This window comes from Melanaphis sacchari, unplaced genomic scaffold, assembly GCF_002803265.2.
Source record: "Melanaphis sacchari strain LSU unplaced genomic scaffold, SCAv2.0 Contig113_pilon_pilon, whole genome shotgun sequence".
NCBI lineage: Eukaryota > Metazoa > Arthropoda > Insecta > Hemiptera > Aphididae > Melanaphis > Melanaphis sacchari.
In genome coordinates, this window is record NW_020270439.1 from 419820 (window position 1) to 433710 (window position 13891).

The 13891-nt window shown below is 25.2% G+C and overlaps 1 protein-coding gene across 1 annotated transcript in view; it reads left to right on the forward strand.

Annotated features, from left to right (window-relative positions):
- The window catches only part of LOC112603898 (netrin unc-6-like), a 71313-nt gene that overhangs the window by 34784 nt on the left and 22638 nt on the right, over positions 1-13891 (forward strand). Inside the window, exon 2 of the mRNA XM_025352710.1 lies at positions 5728-5916. Within this exon, the coding sequence (XP_025208495.1) occupies positions 5728-5916 (189 nt within the window). The remainder of the gene's footprint in view (positions 1-5727; positions 5917-13891) is intronic.

A 13891-nucleotide genomic window follows, 5' to 3' on the forward strand; every position in this document is an offset into this window, starting at 1 on the left:
GGTGGTTTCAAACGTACATCCATATTTCATTTGTATGCGTGGGTGTGGGTGCTGTAGACATAAAGTTATACATAGTATCTACCTATTTTACCTATATATGCAGTCACTGTAACTATTATAATATATATATATATACATTGGAGTTTGGAAAGTACATGATAAAAACGGATTCTTTCAATGATTATAAACTATTATTTCGACACTCGTCCCTGATATCGCACGTTTATCGTGCAAGACTTTTAGACTTACCAGTACCTACAGATTTTGATTTTTCAATCAATTAACCTATTTTTTTGAATATTTTAATAACCTCTATTGTAAAATTTTATAATGATAATAATAATAATAATAATAATTATTATTATTAAGATAGTTTTTTATTTGTCGTTATTGATACTGAACTTAAAATTAATTGTTAACAAACAGATGTTTCGTCGCTATTAACTACATTTTAATCATTTTTGAGAAGCTATTTGATTATTTTAAATTTTAAAATTATTGATATTATATTTTTAGTAATACAAACAAGATTCTTCTTTCAACCAATGTTTTGTTTATTATTTTGACATATCTATAGGCTTTGCCAAAAGTAATATTTTACGTCAATTTTGAGGCACATATAAAGATTATAAATTTAACTTTCTTGAAAAAATTTCGAATAAAAATCTAATAAATTATAACATTTGTGTGTTATGAGGATTTTGAAATATGAGTTTTTTTTTATAAAGATTAAATCCCTTAAAATAAATTACTGCTACTAAATATTTATATATATATATAATATATCTACTACCTTAATATTCATTTTTTTACAACACAAAAAATTATCTTTATTAAAAAAAAAAATAATAATAATAATAACATAATCCGATAGGTAGTTTTAATATATAATTTAATATTTTTACTATGTTTTGATAATTTTCTCTTGGGCTGTTTTATTGTAAGCATTACATTTATTTGAACAACGCTCATTATTTTAAAATCTATTAATGTTTTTTTAAATAATATTTTACATAACTTCCAGTCAAAATAGAACAATATTTTAAAAAAAATTATATTTTTTTAATATTTTTTACTGTTATATTTTTTTGAAGATTTTTACATTTATTGAACGACAAGATACATTTTTAGTTTTATACTCTTAAGCAGAATATGTTTTAAAGTATTTAGATATATGAAAATCGAAATTCAAACATTAGTTTATAAGTATTTGAAGTTTAGATGAACGGAGTGGAGTAGTACGAGGATAACCCGCAAAATATTGGTCTACCAATACACTTTGTATGTAATGAAATACTTTGAAAAATATTTTGCTTTAGAATATGAATTTAAAAATGTATGTTGTATGTTGTCATTCAAAAAGATAAAAAATTTAAATAATATTAAAAAATATAATTTTTTTTTTTTAATGTTGTTTTATTTGATTAGAAATTATGTAAAATATTATTATCAAAAACATTAATAAGTTTTAAAATAATGAATCCTGTTCGATAAAAGAATCACCTTGTCTATTATCATAGTATAGTAAATAGTAATTAGCAATACTAATAGTAATGGTAGTACCTAGCTAATAGGTAATAGTCATCAAAACGGTAATAATTACAATAACAATTATCATCATTTTGATGAAATTAATATTATAATATTATGTTAAAGTTTATTGTTGACGTAAATAATAATATGTGGTTACAATTTTTTCTTTTAATAAAGTATATTAAAATTAATATTTAATAATATAATTTATACTTAATGTATTATATTATGTGATTAAATTTATTATAGCTACCTATTAATTGATTTTATATTTTTTTTTCTTGCGTTTATTTACATATTGTATTTTCTAAAAATGTTTTCTTCGATATCATACTAAATTCATTCAATTATTCTAGTATAATAAAACCCAATAGAAAGAAAATTTGTATTAATTATTGGTAAAGCAAAGCATTATATAATATTTAGAGTATAAAGCTGTTTATGGTTTTGATATACGTTTATAATATATGTTATATTATCTATTCCAAATTAGTTAATTTGAGAAATTTTACCGTAAATAATGTGTTCTATATAAATACGGTCATTAGTTACATCTAGTCTAATGTCTTAAAAGTTAAAATAATTGATTTAAAGTTATTTTCTATCTCGTTCATACTTAAGTAATTTTTATTCGATATTAACACTTATGGCATGTTCTAAGGTTAATATTTAAAAACCTTCGTACTTCTCAATAATTAGTATAAAATTTATACCTAGAAGAAAGTTAATTTCAATTTTGTATTTCAAAAAATAAATCTAATAACCGTGTGAATTACTTAAATGGCGATTTTCATTTTTATTGTGGGCTTTAGTTATAAAATGATCTGATAAAATCACAAATCATAACCAACGTTGACAGGCTTTCTTATTATATTATACATGCACAACGTCGCTTAGATTTTTCTTTAATCATGCACATTTGAAATCAAACAGGCCTGAACAGGTCCTATGACTCTTCTATTACTATCGTAATATCCGATCGCGTTGGTTTTGCTGTTACTAAGGAATTCAATTACATGGAAGATTTAATATCGAGCAATTAGCCTATACTACATTATTGACATCTGTATGGTCTAGAAAAAGAAAATAAATAGAAACTGACCCTCGATGATTTCGCTTCTGATCGCTTGTTATTTTAACTGTAAGTGACTCTCTTTCATTCCATTTGACTACTTATATAATATGTATAAATACCTTCATTTACACACGTGCGCGTACACACGCTCACGATCACGCTTTTTCAGTAGGTATACAATAATGTATAATGTGGTATGATAATAATTCCAGAGGCTTTATAGATCCGATCAAAAATCTTTCCTCTGCATTTCGATTTAATTAGTTAATTGACCATGATTTCGTAGTATTTTAATCCGCCTCTGACTAATAGTGGTCATACGTATTATACCTGTGGGCCATACAACGTGTCGTAACTGTACAGTACTCCGCCGCAGCCGTCCGCCCATAATTTACACACGTATGGTTCCGGATTACTGACGATGCACACATGCCGGACAACACAGTATTTTGAGTAGGTGATAATACATAATAATTACTGATTTGGCATTTTTAATTTTAATTTTAAAATCCAGTCATTATTTCGATGAACGATTATTAGTGTAATAGGTACTCACGCACTTAATGTGCAAGTGTTGACGGATGTCAGGTTAGGTTCGTTCACAAAGCAGATAAGTACTAGGTAGGTATCTACTTTTCTTTTTTTGAGTTTATCGCGCATAATACGTATTGACATGTAAAATCGATACGAGTTTCATTAATTATATGTGTACACTACAATTTATATGTACACGATTATGTTTATTTAAGGTTAATCTTTTCGTTCTGATTTGTTCCGTATTTTCTTGAGTGGGATGTTGATGATGATAATAATATTTAAAGCATAAAGATAAAATATACGTCTAGAATGTACATAATACGCTTAATATGTATTTACTATCGGAGCCGAAAACAGTTTAGTGTACATACAATAACCTCTACCATTCATTATTCAGAAAAACTTGAAGAATAATATAATATACGACTATATATTTTTTGACGACTGGTATTAAAAGAATATTTGTGAGATACTTGTAGTGTTCTTCATTTTTTACTTATAACTTATAAGTTATACCTAAGTATAATAAGTATAAATTATAATAATAATATTGTGTATGAATAATACAATAGCTTACAGGTGTACTGAAAAATTTTAACTTTAATAGCGGTAATTTTAATACATTTTATAAAAGTGTATATCTTAGTAGTTTTTTAAACGTGTATAAAATCGAGAAATTTTTTAAGATGATAAAACTATTAGTATTATAAATTTATAACTTTCTGAATTGGTTGGTAATTATTGAAATATATTCTTACTTCTTATTGTATAAATATGGTGGTATATTGTGAATTACCGGAACTCTTTAAACCTTAACCCTCACAGTTACATTCACTAACCGACCCTAAATATCATGTCTATATATAGAGAGTTTATTAATATGTGACAAACTCTTGATTTTTTTTCATCTTTCATCTGTCGTCATTCTTCATAAATGTTTCATTTCTTTGAGTTCTATTCAAATGTTTAAATTTTTATCATCCATTCGCTTGTTACATCAATATTAAAAATATTTATGGTCAGTAATAAACAAATTGTCTCATGAAAATAATGCGTTAGGTACCGAAAATTGATGATGTTATATTATTTATTTTTAATGTTATAAGTTTTGCAAATATCCAAATATAAAATATCAAACTGAAATACAAAATCTAACAACTTACATAGCTAGGTTAAACAATAAACAGTAAGAAAAGTATTGTCAAATTCACTAAAAATAAATCATATTATTTAAGTTTTAAATGACTGCTCGAAACACTATGTTAACCTAATGATAAACAATAAATAAACCAACCCAACTTAATATTTATGATTTTATGTATATAGTTTTTAACTGCCAACCTAGGAAAACTTATTTACATATAGAATATGCTACTGTTTTACTTAATATAATTTTTAATAATTATTATGAGTTATAATAAAATATTTAATGAATATACTAAAAAGTAAAAGTATAAGTAAGTAGTGTAGCTTAAAAATAAATAATAAATCGTATAGTTTAAAAAAAAATCAAGTTGTATTATGCTTTAATTTGAAATACTTATGATACTTATATGGCTATATTAATAATTAAAACTAGAACATTTAATTATAATAAATTCTTAAAGACTGATGTGTACATATAATATTGTTTTTTTTTCCAAGCCCCTGGATCAAAGATGAACATTTTATTTTTATTTTTAATATGCATGAAGGAATTTGTAAGTTCTGCGTAAAAATAAAAATTCAACAGAAATTGTTAGAAGTTTCTTTATAATGATTATACCACCAAAAGGTGTAACAACCCATAAACGAGAGTCGAAAATTAACGAATAAATGAAAGTGAATTCGTCAAGAAGTCGAAACTTGATAAAATGTGAATTTATAGTTATTACTATAACCATAAAAGCAACTTCGTGCAATTAAAACAATTGGCCTTTTAAGGGTAAAGCTTATTAAGCCTCGAGTTTATGATATATTACTAACATAAATCAGTTTTTAAATAGAAATAATTTCAATTGTATTATTTTCAAATGATTTAAACATGGATACCTATAATAAGTATTACTTATAGATAATTCATTATTCTGCTACCTGCAGTAATAAAAATAATATAATAATATATACTACCTATATTAAATATAATTATACGTATTTACCAGTAAAAATATTATACATCGTATAATTATAATTAAATATTTGTTGAAAAGTAATGTTGATATGACAATTAATGTTATATAGACATTATTATCATATGAAAAACAAAAGTAGTGTTATAACTTATAAGCATGTTTTAATGATTACAATGATTTGTTTATTTTTGGAAAATAAATGTTATCAAATGCATCAAATTTTTTTGTCTATTTTGGATTTATTGCATATATATCAAGTTTAAAATATGTAGAATAAAACGAATAGTATATAAACTTATAGAAACAAACGTACACATGGGTAGGTACCCATGCCTACCACACAAGCACTACGCATAGTGTAGATATACTAATGTTGGTCCTAAACTGGGTTACACTATGTGTTTATTATGGTATCTTTACAAATGAATAATATAAAATGGTTGTAATAATAATATTTTATTATGATTTCAGCTTGTAACTGTAACGAACATGCAAAACGATGTCGATTCGACATGGAGCTGTACAAATTGTCGGGCCGGGTGAGCGGTGGCGTGTGCCTCAAGTGTAGACACTTCACGGCTGGCAGATACTGTCATTATTGCAAGGAGGGATACTACAGGGATCCTACTAAACCCATAACACATCGAAAGGCTTGTAAAGGTGGGTAATTATTATTTTTCTACTTTAGATGAAAAAAAAAAACAGTCATAATTTTAGTACATGTGTTACAATAATAATAGTGAACAAACAGTTGAAACCATAGTAATTCATATAGCAACTCATTTAACAGATTTTTGTATAATTTTAGTAAATTGTATTCAAGTTCATGTTTTAAAAATATTTTATTTAATTAGAATATACCTTGAAAATACTTTAAAACATATATTATATAAATGTGATGCATGCAAATTGGTCTATCCCTATGAATATAATATATATATATATATATTATATTATATTATATATGGACAGAAGATGGACTTATTCATGATAGATTTATCGTAATTCTCTTGATTAACTAAATTAAAAAAAAAAAAAATTATTTTTAATAATTCAATAGAAACTTGTATTATAATTTTTTTTACAAACGTTCTATTCATGATCGTTTTTTTATTGAACAACGTGTTTTTTACTGTGTTTCTTTTATTTATTATTTTTTTAATATACCTAATATATACGAATGTCAACGTGATATTTTGTGATAAAGGATTGTTGGTTGTTCGTATGTGATGTGTGCTATTTCGGGTCAGCAGAATGAATTATTTATGCAGACTTTCTTTTGTGATAAAAAAAAATGTAATATAATATTAATAATAAAGAAAATTGAAAAATCGTGAGGATTTAAAGATACCGGGTATATAATATGCTGATGGTATGATGAGATCCTCGCTTATGATTCACGAACACGGGTGAAGCACTATCAATAAACCGGCTATATGTTATTCGGTTGAAAAAATGACTGAGGGTTACATTATTGCCTAAACGTGACTTATGGTGTGAGATTAAGAGGCTAACATCTAACGATGATAGGGGATCAAAATAATCGAATGACACGAGAAAACAGGCAATAAACTAGACAATTAAAACGATGTTTTGCATACGAATTAAAATATATTACAAAGCATTAAATCATATCGATTTATTATTCATATCAGACACGTAATATTTACATTTTTTTTTAGCGAAATAAGAATTAAAATTCATCTTCTCTGTTAAAATCTATTAAGAAACAACTGTAAAATCAAATTAGCTACTACACCTATATATTTGATGTGAAATATATTTCTACTAATTTAGTTGTTATTCATCATTGTGTACATCATTGGTACAAATTAGTGCTCTATACCTTTGGTGATTCAATTATTCAAAGTACATTATGAACTGTATTCATGTAGTGTAGATTCACGTATATAATATAAATTATAAGAAATAATCTTATTTATTTAAATGTGAATTAAACATGCAATATTTTAAAAGGTGGTTTTGGAACGTGTTTTGTAAATTTTAATTTAAGCACATAGTGAGGAGAAATAATTTACCCGATAGTTGTGTGTAAATAAAACGATAAATATAAGTGTAGACATCGTAATTAACATATTAATGTATAAACGTAAATTATTCTGTTATACTTTAAACACTTTTTGAAATATGTTTTGCAATTGAAAATGAACAATTTAAGCACATTATGTTTATTCTATTTTTTCAAGGATTAATTAAATTATTATTATTCTTAATATATATTTTTTAAATTATTCTATTCAAAAATGTTACTAAAAATAATTAAAAATTTATGAATTTTTAATAGATGAGCAAAGAGTTAAGTAAATTTAATGAATTATATTTATTTAACGATTAATTTTATTTTTTATAGCTTAATAAAGAGAAAAACGAATTTTTCAAACATATATATATTTATTGTATATATATTTCAGTAATGTAAAACATAAAAAATTGTTTGACTTAAATGTATTGGTAGGCTTTGTTATACATAACAACTAAATTCAAACATTGAAAGCTTAATGGTAAGAGACTTTTAAAGTTTGGTTATTAATAATGTATGCACACAACCCCTTAACCTTTACCATTTTGAGCCTCTGAGGTGAGTCTTTCCGTAATTATACACGGATTATTTGATTAAAATTTAAATGAAGACCTACGAGATGATAATTAATTTTGGCTTTTGATATATTCCCTTGTTAATCAAATCCAGTAAAAGGTTATATTATATCTCACGATTCTATAGTAACTGCTTAAATGCAAATCTTAAACTTTATTATGTTATACTATTTTTATGGACTTTCCGAATACTTCACAGTATTTAATGCTATAATTAATGCGATAATAATTTAATTTTAAATCAGCTAACTAAATACATTATTAATATTTTGTGTGCTCTATTTATTATTCAAGTCTATGTTTATAAAATATTAAGATTTTTAAGATTTTAATAAACACATTTTATTTATTTTATAAAATACAACACGATCCTATCTAAATCTTTAAAAACTCATTTTATCTTCGAACGGATAAACAAGTTTTAAATTTTACGCAAATTCATACTTATTTACGTGTTTTATGTATTTATAAATCATAACACTTATTAACCCGATCATATTTTATATTATTTTAAACTATTTTCTATGTAATACGCTATACGCTAGTAAGATGTATTTTTAATTAAAAATTATTTAATTTTTAATTGCCTAAACATTATTAAAAGTATTAAATAATTTATAAGATATTGTTAAAATATTATTACTTAATAAGAAAAATCGAATTTATTTCAGTAATAACTAATATATTATTGTTTTCAAGTTTAAAACCAATCGATAAAGGATAAAATACGACTGTAGTCTTATACTTGGATTATCATCATTCAACTAAACATTTACTTTTCATGCAAACACGGAAATACGGTTTTACTTCGGAAGTTAAGACAAAACGGATATTGTGTAGCATAAAACAAACGAATTGTCAATCGCCGTGTCTTTTTAGCGAAAAACAAACTTATTTCCTGAGTCTCTAGAGTATTCGTTCATAGATCGTAAAATCCTTTCGGTGTATACAATTGCACAATTTTTGGAAATCGGAACGATTTATTTCAACCGGATACATCTGACTGGGCCGGGAATGAGACCAAGCTGGACGATATTTACCGTAACTCAGGGCAAAGGTTAGACAAATTGATCCGTTTCCAGTAAAAACGGATTACACCCCTACACTCTCACTGCACATATATCTATGTGCACCATACGCCTTGCATGAACGAGCTTCTTTATCTCGGGGGGCTCGTCCATTGGACGAATAAAAGTTGTCTACCTACCGTCCTTTTGCTCAACACACAGGGTGTGTGTGATGTATACAATCGTTATACTATTGATGTGAGGAGGGCTTGCAACTCTGATGGATGTGTGTAAAAAGGCCCCTGTGACTAATGGACTTCTACGCAGAAACGGCCATAATGCTTGGTGCTTAAAAATAGAAAGGGATATGTTTCTCACTGCCTTCTCGCTCGTTCTTTTTTCAAGTGGTTCTCTTGTCTGTGTGCCACGGTAAAACCTATGTCATATAAATAATATAAGTGTTCCAAAGATTTTTTTTTTAATGAAAATAAATTATGATAGAGGTCAAGTCTCAAGGTTGTATAAGACATGTCAAATTAATATTTTATAAAATTACGATGAAATTATAATTGAAAATTCGTACTTGTATATGTAGTACTGCAGTTTAATTAATTGAATATTGTAATACAAGTGATTGAATAAAATACTTTATTAACCAATAATGGTATATTACAAATATTTTAAACACTTTATTTCAAATTAATTGGATAACTTATTACCTAAAAACACTAATAATATTAGTAAGTACCAACAATAAATTATTAGGTACCTGAGTAAATTATTATTTTAAAGTTTTCTCTTGTGTTTTCGTTGGTAACTTGATTAATAGTTTGAGTTACTCTTTATGTTTGTTTTTTTAGTTTGATATTTTGACTGTAATGATTCTGTTACTATCTTTAAAGTTATGTTCAATTAAATTGTTAATAACGAACTAATTATTAATTAAATTCAAAACTTTTATTCAGTTTTTAAAGTGTTTCTTTATAAGAATTTTTTTTTTTTTAATAAAGTATTTATTTAGCTTCTTTTCAGTTGTAATATTGTAATATTTATTTATACATCAAAACAAAATTATTTTGCACTATCAGGGTTTACATTAAAGTATTAATTTTCTATAAAAATCATGTATTATCAATCAAAAACAATAATTTAATACAATTAAGTATTTTTATAATAAGTATAATTCTCTGTTGATCTATTTAACACTATCGCAATTAATTGGTAATTGACATAATAAGTATAGCATACAAAAAATACTTTTATAATAAAAATTTCATATTCTTAAAACGTACCTAAGTCAAACGTTTTTTGAATAAAAAACATGAGTACACATTGTTATCCAAGCGAGTGTACTAATATGCAAAATATATTATTTTTTTTTTTTCAATGCGACAATACACGCGTGCATATATGTATGTATGTATGTGTAATATACTTATATATATACCTACATGACTGCATAAAATATTGTTTTAATCGCGTTATGATTGTAATTTTTTATTATTATTATTATATACACATAATTTGCTGTTGTTGTACAAACGATCTGCCAGCAGTTACTTGGTTTTAAATATTTTACTTATTATTATACAAACGTCGACTGCACTAGAGTGCCCTGGGCACGTCGCGTCGACGTTATTATACTATAGGGTAAACGAATCTGTTTTATTATTTTACCATTATTTTTTTTTTTTTTTTTGGTTTACATGCTCTCCGTGCAAAGATTATAATATATAATAATTTCGAATTCGGCAAATCTTATCCTCCGGTCAAATAATTTATGATTGACGGTTAAAAATATAAGTAGGTATATGTATAAAATTTGATATAACCTTAAAACAGTGAGCAACTGTGTTTTTAACAGACGTTATTATGCAAAGCGTTAGAAACCTTTCTCTGAAGGTAATATATGCGTTTATCGATATCGAGTTCATCCTGTACCGTACGGTCGAATATGTATTTTTATTTTTTATTTTGTACCTCAGTGTGGGCAACACAAAGGCACCGCCACCTCTACTGTGTTCATATAACGTACCTAACATAATATTATATTATATCACATTATGTACACAATTATATGTTTAACGCCAAAACTGATAACACCTACGATTTAGCCTGCAGGAACAGTAGTTATAACGCACGATATTCCCTCTTGTATTCACAGCTGTTGACCAAAGTCCAAAACCCGTTTTATCTGGAGCAATAATTATAGTTGCTACGTTAACATCGTCATTAGCAATAAACCAATGGTCATTATTATTTTTCTTTGCTTTCCATTAACGTGATATGGGTTTTTCGAAAATCTCGATTCATACTCGTGTACACGTTCTATTGTTGTAAGCTCGACTAATTAAACACACGAGACAAAAGGTAGGTGCTCACAAGTGGATACCACAACGTTAATAATATCCGAAAGGCTATTTGACCATAAAAAGAGTAAAAAAAAAAACAGTTGAAAGTATTAAAAAAAATGGTATTTTTCTTTATGCCAAAACAAGAGATTTGTCGTCGTTGTTAATACCCTGCAGGGGTTTCACTGTAAACAAAAATTATTACCTAAAAGAGTACCACAGTTTTATAACTCAAAATTTCTGATAATATTAACTTTTATCAGATTATTATGTTTGAACAAATCTATAGAACATAATTTGCTTTGTAAAAAAAATAAAATAATAACCATTAGATATATTTATTTTTTTATTTTTGCAAACGCAAAATAATAGAACACTGTGCGTAATCTTCACAATAAACTGTACTCATATAGTATTTGGTATACATATTATTCATTATTAATCTCATACCGGACATTAAAATACAAATAATACCATATAATATATGAAATAATAAACTACTTGTACCAACCAATAAATTGCGTATACGTTTTATACAAGAGCTTATTATTTTTATTATTATAATATATTCTTTGATAAAAATGTAGGTACAATGGAACATAATATTCAAACCGCATTTCTTAAACTTTGGTAATATTTCAAATGTGATAACAATGTATTCTGTACTCTGCAGGGTAATGGTTAATAATTGGATTTTTCATCATCGTTGTCATGAATCTTTTTGTAAATCATTAAAAAAAAAGTAATAACAAGAATAATTGTTCTCGAAGCTTTCAAGCCAAAAACCACAAGGGATCGCCGAATCATGCATTGACACTTGTATTTATCATAGCCGACTGCTTCTGAAATATTAGGGGGAAATAAGAGTTAAAAATCGCATCAGTTTCTGAACTATGAACAGTGAACACCCTCCAAACCCAATTTCAACTTATTTGGTTTTCCAAGTATTCAGGAAATGTACTTTGTACTGACTCCGAATGAAAAATGATACAACAATGATGGATCACGAGACGTGTGAACTCAAATATCTGAAGGTGAAAATGACATGGCACTTAAATCTAAATGGGTTTTTGTACTCGAAACAGAAAATGGCTTTTAAATTTGATAAAACTGGAACATAAGATATTAAATTTAAATAGAATCTCTATAGACAAAAGTTACTAGAGATGTTTTGTATATAAAATTCAATGTAACATTTTTAGTAATTTAGACTTCAAATAGTTTAACAATATTATAAAATTTATTCTACTTAAATATATGAAGAAAAATAGTTTTTTGATGTGCATAAAAAACAATTAACTTATCTCATTTCAAATCTCAATATTTCACAATAATTTAAAGCACACAATAAAGTGACAGTACAATAATTGATGAAACAAATTATTTTTTAAAATAACAATATAAACCATATACCTACCTATATCAAATATCACCTACGTGAATTAATAAATTAACTTATTTTTCCCTTAAAATACTACATTGATGATATTTACAATAATAAAATTTATATTTTTAAATATTTTAATCATAAAATCAAAAAAAAAAATGTTAGTAAATAAATATTTAACAAAAATCGTTCTACATTTAACTTAATTAATAATAATATATTCATCTTAGACTCGTTGTTAGTCATGAATATTGTAAATGTATCATTAATCTCTTAAGGTAATTCTATACAAAGATAATTGAATTAAAGAAAACTTATATAATACTACATGTGTAACGACATAATGTACATCATTCCACCAAATGATTGATAGTCCGTCAACACTTACGAAGTATTCTATCTAATTATAGCTTTAGTTAAAATTATATGTATAAGAAATGCATTTGGATATATTAAGTTTAAAAAAATGTTCCAAGCGAGAACAAAAATCTTTACAAAAAACTTTTTATTTATAGTTTCACTTTGTAAGCTAAAATATTATCATTGATCAAAAACATTTTAAAATAGTATACATAATTTTATTATTTTGCTTATAAAATCTCAATATTTCTAATATTATTATATTTAGTATAATAAACCTATAAATGATAAATTATATAAATCTCAATAATTATTATCCAAATATCATACTTAAGTCGAGTAAACGTAGTTTAGAAATATAGTTTATGAATAATAATTAAGTATTTAAATAAAAATCAGTAATAATGTATCAATAGTTTTTAATGTAACATACAAATTAGGTGTTTATCTAATTAATTATTTTATTTAAAAATCTGTAATAATAAAAAGTAGAAAATAATTAAGTATAAATAGGTATGTATAATGTATTATGCTTTTTATAACATACAAATACAGTTTATAAGCTAAAACGAAAAAAAAGATTTAAAAAAGTTAATAGCCACTTGAAATAAAAATCTCTTTGATGTTTACTAGGCAGGCGCCATTAAAATCAAATATTTAAAAATGATTTATAAATATATATAGGTATATATTTTTAATTGGTATAGTCAGTTTCTTGTATTAATAAACATAAGCGAACTCTACTTTTACTCTAATAGATAGTTTAATGATACAATAAAGATTCATTAAATGCTTAAACAACATATTAGAAGGATTTTTTAAAGATTATATTATTATTTCAAAAACTTAAGGTGAAAATTCTTTTTTAATTTAAATCATAATATTAATAGAAACTATTTGACTGTATTACCTAT